Here is a 20,761-nt window from a genome sequence, read left to right on the forward strand (position 1 = left end):
CCAAAAAACTAAATAAATCAATACATTCAATAAATAAAATCTATTAGTTCAGGTTCAAATATTTCCTGCAGTTGCTTTCTAGAAAAAAAATATTTGAAGTTTTCTAAAGCATTCTGTTTTGCTAATGTGTTATAGCAGATGGTGTTGACATATCAGGGTTGCTGTCATGGTGAAATGTGCCAAAGGCTAAAAGTAAGCATTACTATAGAAGCCCGGTAACGTTAAACTATGTTTTGACCAATCATTAGATCCCACAGGTATGGGCCAAACAGCAACTACCTCGGCTTGTGGCTGAAGCCAGTGCGGAAGAACCTTGAAGTGCAATGCCACCAAAGGCCACAAGATGCTGGCTCCAACTGACTCCCATTGAAATAGTGTCAACTTCTCTTTAGAAATATTGAGTCGCTTTAAAATGGTCTCAATTGCCTAATTCAGGCCCTATAAGTAAATATTATATAAATATAATAAGATATCCACTTGATGTGACTAACTCAGACTGCTGAAGCCTCATATAAGCTTCAGATCAACTTTTAAATGCACAAAATGACTGTGGACACACTGTGGATCTTGTCCTCCATCACTTACATTGAAAGTACAATTGAAGGAGATCTTTTAACAGCCAGTATGTACAAGAGGAATGATTACAGCCTCTTTCACTGTTCATATGGGCACCTGACTGTGACAGACTAGAAAAATTATGAACCTATCCTTTAAGTAGAAGTACATGGAGTGTTTTGTTAACACTCCTATGAAGACATTTTATATGATTACAACTGTTTTGATATATTGTCATTCATTCTTTTTATACACCAAAGTTATGAATGCTTCACAAGTGGAGTTATAGTTGCTGCCAAATACATTAATAAACACTTACAAATGTCCTCATAGCTACAATTACATTTTAGTGGTTTATAAGCCATTTAGACCAGGATCATGGCCATCTTCTTTTCACATGTCCTGGAGATGCCATCCTGATCTGGTCCTTCTGCTGTCCAAGGTGACAAGTCATCAGAGTCCCTTCTTTGGACCAGACTTGTTTGTTTTTATGTGTTTCTGCTTCTCTCTCTCTTCCTCCTCTCCTTCACTCTCATGACATTCTCCTCTGTGTCTGTCTCTCCTCTTTATCCTATTTTCCTTCTCCTGTCATTCTCTGTCTTTCCCTCTCTTTGTCGCCTCTTTTTCTCCCGTCTTTCTCTCTCCTCCTTCTCTGCTCTTTCTACCCCATCCCAGCTCTGTCTTTCAATGTCCTCACTTTTCTTATTTCTCTACTTCCTTTCTCTCCTCCTTCCTCCTCTTTCTCTTCTTCTGACCAGTTTGTTCAGATGGTATGTTTATGAAATATATACGCATAAGAACATTTCTGACACACTTGTGGTCTTCATGTAAACATCTACTGTATGTCTATGACATTTTAAGTAATGTTGCAGTATGTGTGTCACTGTTGCATACATATTGACCTGAATGTGTGTATGATGGAAGACAGTTATATCCAGACCAACAGTGGACTCACAGATTCACAGACCAGCTTGTTTCAGTCCTTGAAACTTTTAATTTTGGAAACCGGTAATACAAGAAGCATTTTTGTTTGCTTGTGAGGATTATAAAGCATTTGTTTTATAACTATTCAAGCTTATTGAAGACATTATTTAGCTGATTTTGCATGGACATGGGCCACATCTGCTCTTGTCGCTTCATCCTGTATAGTTAAACAGAAATATAAATGATTACAGTTGAGATATGAGATGTAGAGACTTAAGATTTAGACTTTAGGACTGCTGATGCAAACATTCACACAATCGCTCCTCCACTAAATGTGTGAGTTGGATGCATGTCTCTGCATCAGCTCAGGATTAATTGGCCTGTTTCACACACATCGATGCAAGTGCAACGTCGCACTCCAAGTTATCCCAGCATTTGCCACCTGTAAACACCAAAAATCACAGAATTAATTTAGTGGTACAGAAACCAACACTTAAACTGTCTAATGAGGCCAAGCTCACATCACTACACAGACAGACAGAGACACAGATGAGATACAGACTTGTTCTAAGCAACAGTTATAGGTCAAACTTGTTGACCGTCATCACACCACCAGTATGATGTTCTCCACACTCAGCCATTGAGAAATATTAACTGTTTTACAACATGTATTGTAGACTAATTAAACTGAATGCATCAGTATTTTAGCAGGTTTCACATTACAGAGAAGTAAGCTTAATGTGAACTGAAGACAAATCTGATAAAAAAAATAAAAGAAAAATGTATTGCCGTCAAGTGACTTGATAAATCTGATTCGAAAGAGTTAGTCTAAACAGCATGTGCTTTATTTATTACTGTCTCTATTATTCAACACTCATGATTTTACAGTGAAAAATTTACAAAAATTGAAGGACACATTTTTCAGCACACCTGCCCTTCGTCAGTTAACCTTTCACTCTTAAGCTTCATAACATGTTGTGATTTACCTCCATAATTAATCTGGATACAGTTCTGAGTGGGACTATCAGGTTGACCACCACACCATTCTTGGAAGTTGAAACGTGTACCATCAATCCAGTACCAAGCGTTTACCTAGACAACAGGATACAATATATGTCTCCAGTTAGATAATGTAGAGTAGAATACTTTATTCATCAGTGTAATGATAAATTACCTCTTGGCAATCTGAGCCTCCAATCCATGTGTTTTTATTGTCTGCAGCATGGTCCTCTATAATGCTCTGAATCTTATGGTACTCCTCAATGCTGTGTATCGATGCAAGGTTTGCGTCCATGGACCGACAGCTTGACTAAGGTGAAGATAAGCAGACATACAGACTAAGTGACATTGCAAGAAGACAAATACTACAAGGAATACACCAATTTAGAGGGAGATGACAATTTACTTGTGCAAGTCAACACTGCCAGAATTTTAGAATTATTTTAATCCATCCTGATTACCTGGGCCTTCGCCCAAGTCAAGGATCTTGGAACAAAGTGGAAACAGCGACCTTCATAATAATCCCACTGGTTAGGACAAGGCCCTCCTTCATTGATGGTTACAGTCCTGTTGATAGACAGCACATCAGAGCTGTCTGTTGAGGACAAAGAAGAGGAAAAGGTAATGTATCAGTATGATTTCAAAGTTCTGAGAAGCACATTGTACAGTATTTCCTTTGGAATGACACACACAAAGCCTAAACACTCACTATTTGCTCTAGTCAGAACCATCATGGTGAAAATAAGGAGCGATGTGGTCAGCATCCTTGGGGTGAAGATGCAGCAGATGTCAAAGATGATGATTACCTTCAAAAGGGAAAAACATATAAATTGAAAATAATCACAAGAGAGCTGATGTGTACAGGAGAGATGTGGTGGCTGTGACAAGGATGAAGGAGACAAGATGATGATGAGGAGAAGCAGAAAAAAGAGGAGGAGAAGGGAGAAAGTTGCAAACCTGCAGGAAAAGATATCTTCTCTTCTTTCTTGGCAGTGTCAACCTGTGGACTCGTCTTCCTATGGAGATACTGAACGAGAGAAAGACCAACTCTTATATACAGTTACCTATCTTATGTAACATTATTTAATATATTCATTGATTTTACTGACTAAACCAAATCAACAAATCAAAGGGCACCCCAAAAAACAGCTGTTTTAACAGCAAATATTGTTTGAAAGTGAATCCCGGCAGCCTCCCACATGATCATTACCAGTAAGGGCTATTTACACTTATGCTGTGATGCAAGCAGATAATTTATAATTTACTCCATTAAAATGTGACTGACACAATATTAGTTAGATAATAAATGCTTAGATCTGGTGATACTCTTAAAAGATGAATTTTATTCAAATTAAATATACATATTGTAACAGACCTGTTGTAAGAAACAGTGACTGCTTTTGAATTTAAGGCATTTCGTTTTGCTACGTCTACATGTTTTATATTACTGTATCATTTTGCATGTATTTGAAATCTTTGAAAATATGATACATAAATTATTTTGCAGAAGAGAATCAGCTGGATGCAGGCCTTTTAAACACAAGACGTTTTGACTTGTCACAGTAGGAGTAAAAACTAAAATGAATAAAGGCTAAATTCTATTCAGCCGCTCCACTTTCAGGGTCCTGTTTATTGTGTATGCTGGCTCGATGTTTGACCCTATATTTAAGATTAGGTATAAAAGAAATCAATCAGAAATCCAGAGCTGTTCTGACCTATTAACATCTGCCATGAGATGGTGTTCAGGCATGGGGGTGAGAGATGTGTATTAATAGCAATGAGCTTATAAAAATATACCCTTTCACCAAAAATGTAATATTTTGACAGATGTTGTGCTCAAGGCAAAAGAGAACACATGCTCTCTCCACAAAAACTGCGGTCCTCACAACACACAGACAAAGGAAAATTGGGGCTTTGAAACAAAGATGATTTGGGTTTGTCAAAACCAACAGTTTATAACATTAAAAAAAGAATCGACCTTTAATGTGACTGCATCAATGCCTGAACACTCGCTCTAACCACTGGAGGGCGAACTGCGCCAGCTTTAGTGAGAGTTAATATACTAAAAGCCATACATGCTTACATATGGCCAATATGACGATTTTGTATCAAGTAAATAAACTATTTTCCATCAGTGTACAACATCAAACTAAGACAAGGAAGACTACAGGGCACAAAATATCAACAAAGCAGTTGTGTTTGCACCCTCATTCATGAGCAGGGGAGCATTGCAGACACGAGATGCCATCAGGTGGATGTAGAGTACTAAAGCAGTGCACACACACCGTATAAAGCCATACACCTTTCCTGTTACTATGCGCCACTGAATTACACAAACCCAAAGTAAATAGCACCAGAAAATGTACTCTGACCTATCAAAGACCTTCTGACCAGCTGAGCTTCCTGTAAGTCCTTGTATCTCATGAGAGCTGGAGGGATATTGACGCATACAGTGCGTCATTGGCTGATGAAGTGATATTTAGTAGATCAGACTTGGGGAAAAATACTAACCTTGGAAATTTCTGTCATTTTGAGCATGGTTTATTGTGAGAACAAATCATGACAAAGTGTGTAAATATATAATAATATAAAAGCAGCCGTGTCAGCAAAAAAATATGTCCTGTTGTAAAAATTTGTTATGCATATTTTCAATAAAGTTTAAAGCCCCAACAACAGGTAGCATATAGCATATACTCTTATGTATATCTCTAGAGATTCTTTCATTGGAGCCCAACATATGAAAAACAACTGAGTAACCTGTCATCACTTTAAGTGACTCATGTTTGACTATTTATAGGTAAGATTTGAACAACAATATCGTTCAGTTTCAGCAGTATTTCTGTTGGTCTCAATTAATGTATTGAGTGAATGGTAATAGATTCATGTTAATACCCAGTATTTATCGTTTTTACATTCATCATTACGTTGTAGAATAAATTTAAAGCTGCAATTGTTTGTCATTGTTTCGGTTTTATCGCTGCAATACTGTTTTTGTTAACTGTCACTGCTCTCATCAGCATAGTTTTCAATAGCAGTAGGCATCTGTTTTCAACAAACAAAGCTCTAAAATCCCACCAAACAAAAGTCATACTAAGTTAGCAACTTGCTAATGAGGACACAGTGGAGCATTGAGCTGCAAAAAATCCAGATATTTCCCTCAAGAGCAAAAACAAGTAATTTTGAATGTTGCTGTAACAAACTGTCTGCCATCAACTTTTATACAGTGATGTTGTCTTGACAGCCTGTTGAGCTGCCCCCAAAGTGGCCAAAAAACTAAATAAATCAATACAATCAATAAATAAAATCTATTAATTCAGGTTCAGATATTTCCTGCAGTTGCTTTCTAGTAAAAAAATGTTTGAAGTTTTCTAAAGCATTCTGTTTTGCTAATGTGTTATAGCAGATGGTGTTGACATATCAGGGTTGCTGTCATGGTGATTGACTCCATATTTTTACTTTCTTTATGTAACGGGGGACTATATTAGCCTCAGAGTTTATAATGCCCCCTTTAAGTTTCCTTTATATCGCTGATAACAGTGACAGCCTACAGTCTCTGCGTTGTGTTGTGATGATGATGATGGACTGACGGCTGACAGTTAGTAACGTCAGTTGACTCCAACAAAGACATCCAGACAGCTCCGATGTCGATTCAATGATGTCTGTTTATTGCTTAACAAGCACTTCGGGATCTGGGGGATACAAGCCCGGTCTCAGAAAAACTATTTAACATAAATAAAATCATAATCAAAGGAAACTTACAATACTAATAAATTATTTCTGTGATGAAGCTTAATAACCGTTAAATAACAAATTACAGGGCCAACGGTCTAACCTTGACCAGGATCAAAAACTCACTATTTTTTTTTATTTTTTTTACTTTTTGAGGTTGAGAATATTTAAATATTTCAGAACAACCTTATTACTTCTGTCTCCCCCTGGAGGACCTTCAGACACATAAATTATATGATATGATATGATATGAATGATGATATAAACTGTGTAAATGAGACATATAAATCTTGTTGTGGAAATTTTCTTTCAGAAAGAGGCACATGGAGACATAAAGAAAGCATTAAACATTGTTACTTGTTGAAGCAGTTGTAGACACTGTACAATCCATCACATCAGTAACAATAATACAATTGTCCAAACACAAACAAAAATACAATCATCAGAAAGTGTGTTGTTCAGCTGGCCCTTTCTCTAAAGATTGTGTACCCAAACTAGACAGCTTAATATCTCTCCAGAAGCAAAGCTAAAAACAGTCTGGTCCCTAAATGGACACTTCCACAAACCGTTACACCTTCTTACAAACAAGTATGGTCTCTAAAACAGTAGGCTTAAGACAAAGATATCTCTAGCTAACCCCAGAGGTCAGCAAGCAATCCTCAGATAGAAACAGGTTGGTTCAAGAGTTCAACTAGCCTAGGAGTAGGATTTCTTCACCAACATGTATCCCCAAAATGACAATGACATTACATCACATTCAGTTGATAACAAACATCGACTCTTTAGTTTGAAAACATTTGTAACATACACTTTATGGATCATCTGTAACCAGACTAAATTAAATTTACATTATTAACAGAAGCAAAATTGTTATATCATGTACTGTATCAGTTACTATGACAACCGAGGATAAAACCCTGCTGGCGTACACCACGCCCCTACTTCCGCTCATGAACAATCGTCATCACGAAATAGAAGAAGGCAAAACATTTCTTTCCCCACTAGATTAGATGACCCAAATATATCTTTCACTTTTACATAGCGGTCATACATCCATGATGGCGGTAGGAAGTGGAGACGCATCGTCCATATTTATATACAGTCACTGTTCACAACCGGTCCTGGTGAATTACTTCACATAAAATAATATGTGTATAATATGTGTTACTATTAATTGGCTTATGATGACAGCAATCAGGAGGTTTGAATCAAATCAACACAAATGTTAATATTTAATTATTATTTGTATTTTATATCATATTTATATAGTATTTGACATTTGTATTATTCAAAAAGAATGAGGGCGCAGATGGATGTTGGTGCAATAACTTATCGCTTCATGACTTAACTGACTTAACTGGTCAGAAATTATCCTTATAGATGTTATAGATTAGTTTTAGAGAGCCATGCATGATGATGTTTGATGTTTGGTAACACTTGGCTAATTTTTATCAAAAAGACAAACAAACAAACAAACAAACGTACCCCGGAATCTCTTCGTGCTCGCGCCACGTCAGAGCTACAACACTGTCATCATCATTGCAACCAAAGCTGAGGAAGACTCACTTCAGCCTTCAGCATGCTGTACCTGGGACTGAGCTGTTTGCTGCTCCATGTGTTTGTGGTGTTTGGGACTGAGCTCACATTTGAGCTCCCCGACAATGACAAACAGTGTTTCTACGAGGAACTAGAGAAAGACGTGAAGTTCGACATTGACTTCCAAGTAAGTTACTCTGCAGGCTTCATCACTTCAGTCTGTGTGTTTGCAGGACGCTGCCCTCTGTCATTTGTTATTTAAGTATTTATTCAAAAGAGTGATGTTTCAGTCTTCATCCTCCTTATCCAGTAAACCGTTTTTCAACGTTTTGAGCTACGAGCAAAGAAAACAATCCCAGGGTAGTATAAAAATAAATGTTTACAGAAAACTTTAGGGGCAATGATGATAATAAAATTTGTCTTAAATCTAGATATTTAAACTAATATACGTAAGTTACTGTCCATTAGGTTTTTCCAACCATTTCAAAAACACCTACAAAGACAATTTGGTGGAGTTCCCCCTGAAGGTAGGAAGCAATGCAGGGAGACTTACCTTTTCTCCAGATGCATCTGGGCCCAGAGCAACCTGCACCATGATGCTGACTCCGTTCTGTTGAGAGATGCCAAACATTTATATTACAGTGTGTCCTCATCCTGACAGTTTATAAAACCACGATGCATAGTTGTGTGTATGTTTCCCTTTGCAGCTCATCGTTTTTCTTACTCAAAGCTTTCATGCAGTGTAATTCAGTGTAATATCTCTGCTGGCTGCCAAAATACTTTAAACTTGCAGATGACGAAAGACTCTAATATTAAAGGAGTGGTGTAAAATGATAATAAAAAAACGTCACTGATGTTTAAACACAGTAATGCATCTCATACCTTGGTGAAGAAAGGAGTGATTACTGTTCCAACATCATCTCAATGACTACATTTGAATATGTAATTAGAACCTGTCACACACCAAGCGCTGTTATTTCACCTGCAAATCAACAAATGCCTGCTTTTTGAGATGTGTTAAGGATCAGAATGACCTAAAGCCATCTTTAAGCTTTTAGGCTGTCTTCTTCTTTGGTGGTTACAGCAAACCAAACAGAGCTGCAACAATTAATGGATTAGTTGCTGACTACTGAATTAATCGCCCACTATTTTGATAATCTATTAATTGTTTTGAGTCATTTTTTAAGAAAAAAAGTCCAAATTCTCTGAGTCCAGCTTCTAAAATGTGAATATTTTCTGGTTTCTTAAGTCTTCTATATAGTAAACTGAATATCTTTGGGTTGTGGACTGTTGGTCAGACAAATCAAGACATTTGAGTAAGTCACTTTGGGCTTTGGGAAACAGTGATCAACATTTTTCACCATTTTCTGACACTTTATAGACCAAAAAACTAATTCAGCCCTAAAACCAAATACTGTCAACCTACAAGCAGTGACAAACACACAACTGTACTGTGATCATAATAGTCTCTTTTTTGTTTCCCATCACTTTATTTATAGAAAGCATCACTTCCAACAATGTGTGGCATTAAGACTATAGCAGAAAACAATTAGGTATCATAATGAAGTAAAGATAATTTTGTTGATACAGTCAACATGGTAACAGGACAAATGCTCAAAGTAATAATAATTAATAAATAAATAGAGAGGAAAAATAACTTAGCAGAAAAGGTAGGCAATAAAATCAGATATCTCTAAAAAAATTCTTGGGGCATACAGACTGTATGTGCAAATTTCTTATTGTTTATAAGTTGGATAGACTCAAAATAATTTCTAAATTCAATCAGGAAAAGTTCAAATGATTGGCGAGACCTCAAGAACTTGGATTTATGGATGTGAAATTTACCCAGTAAAATGAATAAACTGACTGTTGAACTTTCTGCTTTTGTTTTCATAGTATAGTATTAAATCCATGGCTCCCAGCTTCACTGAATGGTTGGTTTGAGTGTCAAAATAATCGAATCCTGATAAGATAAGATACTGATATTCATAAAATAGATGATTAGTTGTGTCTTCTTTATTTTTTTATAATAAATGAAAACGAAAAAAAATCACATTTGTTATTGATATCTACAAATCTTGAGACAGATTTGTTGGTGGGATACATATATATAAAATACACAATTTTGTAATGTACTTCTTTCAGTTTGTTGGGGAAAACACATCTATATGGGAGAAGCTGTGTGGTTTCCCACTGAATGTTAAAAAAGTGATTATAAATAGTCTGTTAAAATGAAGATACATGTCTGACCTCATTCTAACTAGAATAAAAAAAATACTTCCTTATGTCGGTGACGTCAGTGGGAAAACACCTGTACTTTATCCCCCGTCTTTCCTCTGCCTTTCCCCTGGGGTATGATTTCACTTTTTAAAGGTTTTATGGTAAATGACAGTCACCCTAGACTGTGTACTGAAAACTTGTATTTCATGGCAAACTAAGATTTTTTTGGACTAACAAAGCCAAAGAGATCCTTTAAAATACTTCACAGGCTTTTATCAAACTAATCATTATCTGCAGAAACTCGATAAAAAGACATTGATGTAAGTTGTACCTTTTGTGGGGAGCTCAGAGAAACTCTGTCTTTGACCCACATACAAAACACTTACCAAGATTTATTTTCCACCTCTCTGATTAATTTGCTTTTACTATTTTGACCAAATTTTACATTCACAAATCCAAATTCTTAAGCAGAAACCCACACTTTTCAGAGATGACTGTCTATATTAAATAATACATTTCTTCACTATGAGAATGTACAGACTGGTAAAACGTATAAACGTATAACCACTGTAAGCTTTACAAGATATTTAACTATCTATTGTTTATTACAACCTTAAGTCCTCCTCACACAAGATATAGAAGTCACACGAGATGCTATAAACTTGTTTGCTATAAAGTTGTTTCAATAAACCTGTTTTTTTTTTTTTTTTTTTTTTTTTTTTAAAAACCCTCAAGCTACAGCGTTAGTCCTGCATAAATAAACTAAATTGAATTTTAATGAGTGTGTTATGATTTAATCTCAGTTTCGGTAACTTTTTATCAACAGTAACGTCTTCTCAGTGCGTTCATTAGCCTGAACCACACTAGCTAACGGTGCTAAGTGGACGAACATTAGCTAACGTTAGCTCTCCGACAGCAGTCATTTCTCGCGGTGTTTACCGGACAACACATATATTCAGATATTCAGATGATCACAGTCCTTTGATTAAATGCTCCGGGTATCATTTACACAGTTACAGTGCTCACAGCTAACATATTATCGACTTATCAGGCCCGTCACAAGCTAACCTTCAGTTTCAGTCATCAACGTCCGTCCACTTACCTGTCCACAAGCCTCTTCTGTGCAAAAATGTTGAAGTTTACCTGAAGCTGAAAATATTTAGTGCCATAATCCCTCTTTTTGTTACTATATTTCTATCTCATGGGAAACACTGTCAGAGAAACACAAAGAGGGAATTTGATGCTAAAAAGACTGTAAATGTGGCAGATATCCACTTGATGTGACTAAATCAGACTGCTGAAGCCTCATATAAGCTTCAGATCAACTTTTAAATGCACAAAATGACTGTGGACACACTGTGGATCTTGTCCTCCATCACTTACATTGAAAGTACAATTGAAGGAGATCTTTTAACAGCCAGTATGTACAAGAGGAATGATTACAGCCTCTTTCACTGTTCATATGGGCACCTGACTGTGACAGACCAGAAAAATTATGAACCTATCCTTTAAGTAGAAGTACATGGAGTGTTTTGTTAACACTCCTATGAAGACATTTTATATGATTACAACTGTTTTGATATATTGTCATTCATTCTTTTTATACACCAAAGTTATGAATGCTTCACAAGTGGAGTTATAGTTGCTGCCAAATATATTACAAATGTCCTCATAGCTACAATTACATTTTAGTGGTTTATAAGCCATTTAGACCAGGATCATGGCCATCTTCTTTTCACATGTCCTGGAGATGCCATCCTGATCTGGTCCTTCTGCTGTCCAAGGTGACAAGTCATCAGAGTCCCTTCTTTGGACCAGACTTGTTTGTTTTTATGTGTTTCTGCTTCTCTCTCTCTTCCTCCTCTCCTTCACTCTCATGACATTCTCCTCTGTGTCTGTCTCTCCTCTTTATCCTATTTTCCTTCTCCTGTCATTCTCTGTCTTTCCCTCTCTTTGTCGCCTCTTTTTCTCCCGTCTTTCTCTCTCCTCCTTCTCTGCTCTTTCTACCCCATCCCAGCTCTGTCTTTCAATGTCCTCACTTTTCTTATTTCTCTACTTCCTTTCTCTCCTCCTTCCTCCTCTTTCTCTTCTTCTGACCAGTTTGTTCAGATGGTATGTTTATGAAATATATACGCATAAGAACATTTCTGACACACTTGTGGTCTTCATGTAAACACGTACTGTATGTCTATGACATTTTAAGTAATGTTGCAGTATGTGTGTCACTGTTGCATACATATTGACCTGAATGTGTGTATGATGGAAGACAGTTATATCCAGACCAACAGTGGACTCACAGATTCACAGACCAGCTTGTTTCAGTCCTTGAAACTTTTAATTTTGGAAACCGGTAATACAAGAAGCGTTTTTGTTTGCTTGTGAGGATTATAAAGCATTTGTTTTATAACTATTCAAGCTTATTAAAGACATTATTTAGCTGATTTTGCATGGACATGGGCCACATCTGCTCTTGTCGCTTCATCCTGTATAGTTCAACAGAAATATAAATGATTACAGTTGAGATATGAGATGTAGAGACTTAAGATTTAGACTTTAGGACTGCTGATGCAAACATTCACACAATCGCTCCTCCACCAAATGTGTGAGTTGGATGCATGTCTCTGCATCGGCTCAGGATTAATTGGCCGGTTTCACACACATTGATCCAATTGCAATGTTGCACTCCAAGTTATCCCAGCATTTGCCACCTGTAAACACCAAAAATCACAGAATTAATTTAGTGGTACAGAAACCAACACTAAAACTGTCTAATGAGGCCAAGCTCACATCACTACACAGACAGACAGAGACACAGATGAGATACAGACTTGTTCTAAGCAACAGTTATAGGTCAAACTTGTTGACCGTCATCACACCACCAGTATGATGTTCTCCACACTCAGCCATTGAGAAATATTAACTGTTTTACAACATGTATTGTAGACTAATTAAACTGAATGCATCAATATTTTAGCAGGTTTCACATTACAGAGAAATAAGCTTAATGTGAACTGAAGACAAATCTGATAAAAAAAAGAAAAGAAAAATGTATTGCCGTCAAGTGACTTGATAAATCTGATTCGAAAGAGTTAGTCTAAACAGCATGTGCTTTATTTATTACTGTCTCTATTATTCAACACTCATGATTTTACAGTGAAAAATTTACAAAAATTGAAGGACACATTTTTCAGCACACCTGCCCTTCGTCAGTTAACCTTTCACTCTTAAGCTTCATAACATGTTGTGATTTACCTCCAGCATTAATCCGGATACAGTTCTGAGAGGGAAAATCAGGTTGACCACCACACCATTCTTGGAAGTTGAAAGGTGTACCGTCAATCCAGAACCAAGTTTTTACCTAGACAACAGGATACAATAGATGTCTCCAGTTAGATAATGTAGAGTAGAATACTTTATTCATCAGTGTAATAATAAATTACCTCTTGGCAATCTGAGCCTCCAATCCATGTGTTTTTATTTTCTGCAGCATCTGCCTGTATAATGCTCTGAATCTTATGGTTCTCCTCAATGCTGTGTATCGATACAAGGTTCGCACCCATGGACTGACAGTTTGACTAAGGTGAAGATAAACAGACATACAGACTAAGTGACATTGCAAGAAGACAAATATTACAAGGAATACACCAATTTAGAGGGAGATGACAATTTACTTGTGCAAGTCAACACTGCCAGAATTTTAGAATTATTTTAATCCATCCTGATTACCTGGGCCTTCGCCCAAGTCAAGGGTCTTGGAACAAAGTGGAAACAGCGACCTTCATAATGATCCCAGTTGTTAGGACAAGACCCTCCTTCATTGATAGACAGCACCTCAGAGCTGTCTGTTGAAGACAAAGAAGAGGAAAAGGTAATGTATCAGTATGATTTCAAAGTTCTGAGAAGCACATTGTACAGTATTTCCTTTGGAATGACACACGCAAAGCCTAAACACTCACTATTTGCTCTAGTCAGAGCCATCATAGTGAAAATCAGTAGAGATACAGCCAGCATCCTTGGGGTGAAGATGACGCAGATGTCAAAGATGATGATTACCTTCAAAAGGGAAAAACATATAAATTGGAAATTAAACCTGTGTCAACTTGTGGACTCGTCTTTCTATGGAGATACTGAACCTATCTTACATAACATTATTTAACATACTCATTGATTTTACTGACTAAACCAAATCAACAAATCAAAGGGCACCCCAACAAACAGCTGTTTTAACAGCAAATATTGTTTGAAAGTGAATCCCGGCAGCCTCCCACATGATCATTACCAGTAAGGGCTATTTACACTTATGCTGTGATGCAAGCAGATAATTTATACTTTACTCCATTAAAATGTGACTGACACAATATTAGTTAGATAATAAATGCTTAGATCTGGTGATACTCTTAAAAGATGAATTTTATTCAAATTAAATATACATATTGTAACAGACCTGTTGTAAGAAACAGTGACTGCTTTTGAATTTAAGGCATTTCGTTTTGCTACGTCTACATGTTTTATATTACTGTATCATTTTGCATGTATTTGAAATCTTTGAAAATATGATACATCAATTATTTTGCAGAAGAGAATCAGCTGGATGCAGGCCTTTTAAACACAAGACTTTTTGACTTGTCACAGTAGGAGTAAAAACTAAAATGAATAAAGGCTAAATTCTATTCAGCTGCTCCACTTTCAGGGTCCTGTTTATTGTGTATGCTGGCTCGATGTTTGACCCTATATTTAAGATTAGGTATAAAAGAAATCAATCAGAAATCCAGAGCTGTTCTGACCTATTAACATCTGCCATGAGATGGTGTTCAGGCATGGGGGTGAGAGATGTGTATTAATAGCAATGAGCTTATAAAAATATACCCTTTCACCAAAAATGTAATATTTTGACAGATGTTGTGCTCAAGGCAAAAGAGAACACATGCTCTCTCCACAAAAACTGCGGTCCTCACAACACACAGACAAAGGAAAATTGGGGCTTTGAAACAAAGATGATTTGGGTTTGTCAAAACCAACAGTTTATAACATTAAAAAAAGAATCGACCTTTAATGTGACTGCATCAATGCCTGAACACTCGCTCTAACCACTGGAGGGCGAACTGCGCCAGCTTTAGTGAGAGTTAATATACTAAAAGCCATACATGCTTACATATGGCCAATATGACGATTTTGTATCAAGTAAATAAACTATTTTCCATCAGTGTACAACATCAAACTAAGACAAGGAAGACTACAGGGCACAAAATATCAACAAAGCAGTTGTGTTTGCACCCTCATTCATGAGCAGGGGAGCATTGCAGACACGAGATGCCATCAGGTGGATGTAGAGTACTAAAGCAGTGCACACACACCGTATAAAGCCATACACCTTTCCTGTTACTATGCGCCACTGAATTACACAAACCCAAAGTAAATAGCACCAGAAAATGTACTCTGACCTATCAAAGACCTTCTGACCAGCTGAGCTTCCAGTAAGTCCTTGTATCTCATGAGAGCTGGAGGGATATTGACGCATACAGTGCGTCATTGGCTGATGAAGTGATATTTAGTAGATCAGACTTGGGGAAAAATACTAACCTTTGAAATTTCTGTCATTTTGAGCATGGTTTATTGTGAGAACAAATCATGACAAAGTGTGTAAATATATAATAATATAAAAGCAGCCGTGTCAGCAAAAAAATATGTCCTGTTGTAAAAATTTGTTATGCATATTTTCAATAAAGTTTAAAGCCCCAACAACAGGTAGCATATAGCATATACTCTTATGTATATCTCTAGAGATTCTTTCATTGGAGCCCAACATATGAAAAACAACTGAGTAACCTGTCATCACTTTAAGTGACTCATGTTTGACTATTTATAGGTAAGATTTGAACAACAATATCGTTCAGTTTCAGCAGTATTTCTGTTGGTTTCAATTAATGTATTGAGTGAATGGTAATAGATTCATGTTAATACCCAGTATTTATCGTTTTTACATTCATCATTACGTTGTAGAATAAATTTAAAGCTGCAATTGTTTGTCATTGTTTCGGTTTTATCGCTGCAATACTGTTTTTGTTAACTGTCACTGCTCTCATCAGCATAGTTTTCAATAGCAGTAGGCATCTGTTTTCAACAAACAAAGCTCTAAAATCCCACCAAACAAAAGTCATACTAAGTTAGCAACTTGCTAATGAGGACACAGTGGAGCATTGAGCTGCAAAAAATCCAGATATTTCCCTCAAGAGCAAAAACAAGTAATTTTGAATGTTGCTCCATATGTGCTGAATCTGTAACAAACTGTCTGCCATCAACTTTTATACAGTGATGTTGTCTTGACAGCCTGTTGAGCTGCCCCCAAAGTGACCAAAAAACTAAATAAATCAATACATTCAATAAATAAAATCTATTAATTCAGGTTCAGATATTTCCTGCAGTTGCTTTCTAGAAAAAAAATGTTTGAAGTTTTCTAAAGCATTCTGTTTTGCTAATGTGTTATAGCAGATGGTGTTGACATATCAGGGTTGCTGTCATGGTGAAATGTGCCAAAGGCTAAAAGTAAGCATTACTATAGAAGCCCGGTAACGTTAAACTATGTTTTGACCAATCATTAGATCCCACAGGTATGGGCCAAACAGCAACTACCTCGGCTTGTGGCTGAAGCCAGTGCGGAAGAACCTTAAAGTGCAATGCCACCGAAGGCCACAAGATGCTGGCTCCAACTGACTCCCATTGAAATAGTGTCAACTTCTCTTTAGAAATACTGAGTCAATTTAAAATGGTCTCAATTGCCTAATTCAGGCCCTATAAGTAAATATTATATAAATATAATAAGATTTGAAGATGTATAGTAGCTTTGGTGTCTGCCGTGCAGTCGTTGATTGACTCAGTGACAGTTGGCTCACCTGCCACTCTCCCGACCCCAGGACTCCTGTTGAGTCGGTCTATTGTCTCAATATTTTGGTAAGTATAATGCAACTTGATTACTATACCTGCCCTATTAGCACAATTTAGTCAAAGTGGCTACTGTTTTCCCAAGTGTGCAGCCTTTGGTGTTCCCAGTAAGCTAGCATTCGCTTCGGTCCGAGGTAGTGGGGCATGTTTCCAGAGCGCACTCCCTCTTTGGAGGGTCCTGACTCCAAAGAGAAGAGATGGTGCCAACCGTAAGCAGAAACTCTGGGCTTCAAACCGGCTCCAATGCAAACCAACAGGTGACATCACACCTTGCTACATCCATCTTTAGTGTATATGGGCCCAACAGTGTGTTCCAGGTCACAACACAACATACACTTACATCCATGTTCCAGTCACTCACCTTTAACCATCCACTGGAACTGGCTGCAGTCTCACAAAGGACCTCAGGTCTGTGATTGATTTCTTGTCTCTGTCCTTACCTGCTAAAGGAACAATAGGAGCTAATGTCCCATGGTGATGGTGGCCTAACAGCCTGATCCAGTGGTTTGTCCTAAATACAAATGTTTCACAAATCATCCAATTAAACTATCAATGACATATCAATCAATTATAATTTTTCTCCGATATATTTGAAATCCAATATTGAAATTATAAGATTTAAAAATAAGATGTGTCTTCCTTCCTGATAGAACAAACCAATTATCCAGTAAAAAATGAATAACAATTGAATCTCTGAATTATCTTTTTTTTATGTGTCACAGAGACCCTTGAGGCACTTGATGATGATATTACTGCATATGAATCACTGTCATAACATAATCTGCAGTGTTGAGTATTTTTATATCTCTGTGACTTGTTTTTCATGCTGTACTGTCTTGTCACTGCTCATGATGTCTCAATGAACACCCCATTTTCTGCCCTTTATCCCTTCAGCTTTGCTTGAGTAGCCGTACAAATATATGACTCATGCAAAACACACATTCAGGGTGATGTGGAGGATACATGTGTTCATGTTTCTAATGGTGATTTACCCTGTAATATCACAAAAGTCCTCAGCACCAATTAGCTAATAGCCAGTTTGCTTGCTTGTCCAAGATGTAATCAGATGCTCTATTTCAAATTCATCAGTTTCATATGACTGCCTTTTCCATGGGCAGCTCACAGTTTTGCACCTGGAAAAACATTACCAGCACTCAAAGACAGATGGACAATTAGCTCAAGTGCAGATAATTTTTGACAGTGCTGCAAGGTTTTGTTAAAAGAGGTCATTTGGGTCAGGATATATAGTACATATGGTTCAGTCGAGCAGGAAGTAGTGGGCTAAATGTTAACATGTTTCCACAGTAACTATGTCAACCATGTCAACCATGTCATGTCATGTCATGTACAGCTCAAACACACACACACACACACACACACACACACACACACACACACACACACACACACACACACACACACACACATATATTAAACAGTTGAACTGCACAGTGATGTAAATATATGAACAGAGCGGACAGTAGTGCTGCTTTGTGCCTCTTTTTCTATTTCCCTGCATCTTTATCTGAATTAGTAAAGAATATTTCATCTTCGGTGGATTTATACGATCTCCCTAGCTGTCACTGCATGGCAGAGATAGGTTGAGAAGCTACAACTAACCATATGGTGACAAATTTCAAGTGTACATGGAGACTTTCTGGCTCACCCCTGACGCTCCATGCAGCTAAGCCTTGAGATAAACACAGCAGCTGCCTTGCCTGTTGACCCGAGTATGTGACTGCTGCAACTATGGCTTGGGCTTATTGCTTTAAATGTGTCACTGCAATCTCACCATAGCTGTCAAAGCACCCTCAAACTGTATGACTGTCACATTGCTCAGAATGCATGTGAGTGTGCAATATTTCAGATTTAAGTAGTCACAACATGATCTATGCATTAATATCTATTTATCTGCAAATCTGTGTTCTAAAAATGATGATGGTCACATTCAGAACATGAATCCATATAGATTGCTGAACCACACACACACTGTTAAAAAAATTTCTTCTTAATGACCATTAAACAATAGAGACCAGAGCCGAAGTATCAAATTTAACAGTATTTATTTTCTTGTACAAGAAGGAACGTTTCACAATGCAACATGCAGGATCAGATTACAAAGAAAAAGGCTCCCAGTGGAACGCATATAACAGGGTTTTATACACCTTAAGTGGACGTTACAGTTCTTTTCTTAATCTATCAAAATACAGACTACAGATAACGTCATGTCTGCCTTCAGTTCTTCTGTCAAGGAGCCATCTTGCCCAACTGTCCCCCAGATGACATGTCTCACCCTGTCTCCAACGAATTTTGATTCCTACATCTTCCTCTTTACAAATATAATGCTGAACTTCCTTTAATTCCTTTAATAAGTCTGCTGATGTTGCAGAGTTGCAGTACAAAACAGGAACAATTCATCACAATCTAAATAAAATAGTAACACATACACAGTGCAATCATAATTTTTATAATACACACAGACACATACACATTTATCCAGCTGAAATCTTTGGGAGCCGTGGTGAAAGATTCATTTATGCTGATTACCTCTGAGTGTAACTACAAAGTGTCTAAAATTAATTCTATAAAGAAGAAGAAAATTAACATAATGCAATAATGAACACATCATTCACTGTTCCTCTGCTTGCCTAATTATTTACCAAATGATGCTAATGAGACTAACAGGAGATTTTTTTTGGTTGTTACAAAAATTTTTTGCTTGAATTGGATGAACAAGGCCAAGGAACATGAAATTAACAAGACTCCAACACAATATGGTATGAAAGGTATGAAAACTATACTGTTCAATTTAAAGTAAACAAAAACAAACAAATAAACAAAAAAACAAATTTGAGGAGGGCAGAAAGTCTGGTTGAAGATGAAGTTTTTCAGTGAAAACATAAACTAAGTAGACTTAGTCTTCATTCAGCCACCATCACCATTAGTATAAACTCATGTAAGAAGCTTTGCAGGTATTTAGTCATAAACTAAAGAGTTGGATGATTTGAAATTTTGACCTGGCGCCACATGAAAAGCCAGGGGATAAAAGCTTAGTACACACATGAATGTACTCATTGGTATGCAGTACCAGCACTTGTACATTTTACTCTTCGGTTTTCTTGCACATTGGCTCTTCTCACAAGCTACAGGTACTCTTTTCTGCCCTCTCCATTTCAGGTTCTCTGGGTGATTCATAATGGCCCTAAATAAACTGCATTACCCAGGGGGCATTGTATGACGCTGACCTCCAATCAGATAATACAACCTAATTGTCTACTGTTTCTTTAGAATAGCCAGTTGAGTTAATCTAACACAGCAGTATATCTCTTGACTGAATTCATTGCCACCTGCATACAGTAGCTAACTACTCTTTAATTTTCTTTCTGTCTAACTCCCTCTTCTATCCATGTCTGTCTCTGTTGTGTGTGTCCATAGGAAACATGGAGCACCAGCTTGACAGTAAGAGACTATCACATGCCTCCTCTGCTAGATGTGGAGTCACCATGTTTTCATTATCCCCCAGCGGAGTTTTCCATTGCAGGCCTGATGACTTCATTGCACCACACACCAAAGCTAGTGTACATAGTCAACTATTTTTACTCTAATAATTGAAATGGTTGTCTCCTTGATTAAATACATGTATGTTGTGAACACCAGCAATATCTCCTTGTATCTTTTATTCAATGTAGAAATCATTCTTAATGATTTGCTGATACCTGCCGATACACACGCCAACATGTGAATAACGGTAGGACTGGCACTTTTTTTTCCACTTCAAGCACTGCATGAATGTAAAAATATCATAATCCATCAAATAGTTGTCAATGCATTTCACTCAAAACCACAAATGGTCAACCTC

General features: G+C 37.1%; 2 protein-coding genes across 2 annotated transcripts; both read right to left on the reverse strand.

Annotated features, from left to right (window-relative positions):
- Window positions 1-1,538: 1,538 nt before the first annotated feature.
- Window positions 1,539-11,368, reverse strand: LOC121904193 (type-2 ice-structuring protein-like). The gene is made up of 8 exons (XM_042421839.1): window positions 11,347-11,368; window positions 8,297-8,353; window positions 3,436-3,505; window positions 3,188-3,284; window positions 2,940-3,073; window positions 2,654-2,788; window positions 2,466-2,571; window positions 1,539-1,921 (listed from the first exon to the last, which is right to left on the reverse strand). The coding sequence occupies exons 2-8, from the start codon at window positions 8,311-8,313 to the stop codon at window positions 1,851-1,853; spliced, it is 630 nt and encodes a 209-aa protein (XP_042277773.1). The 5' UTR covers window positions 8,314-8,353; window positions 11,347-11,368; the 3' UTR covers window positions 1,539-1,850.
- A 905-nt stretch (window positions 11,369-12,273) lies between these two features.
- Window positions 12,274-13,773, reverse strand: LOC121900865 (type-2 ice-structuring protein-like). The gene is made up of 4 exons (XM_042417443.1): window positions 13,690-13,773; window positions 13,404-13,538; window positions 13,216-13,321; window positions 12,274-12,671 (listed from the first exon to the last, which is right to left on the reverse strand). The coding sequence occupies exons 2-4, from the start codon at window positions 13,521-13,523 to the stop codon at window positions 12,601-12,603; spliced, it is 297 nt and encodes a 98-aa protein (XP_042273377.1). The 5' UTR covers window positions 13,524-13,538; window positions 13,690-13,773; the 3' UTR covers window positions 12,274-12,600.
- Window positions 13,774-20,761: the final 6,988 nt, after the last annotated feature.

The sequence above is a fragment of the Thunnus maccoyii genome, chromosome 1, assembly GCF_910596095.1.
Source record: "Thunnus maccoyii chromosome 1, fThuMac1.1, whole genome shotgun sequence".
Lineage (NCBI taxonomy): Eukaryota > Metazoa > Chordata > Actinopteri > Scombriformes > Scombridae > Thunnus > Thunnus maccoyii.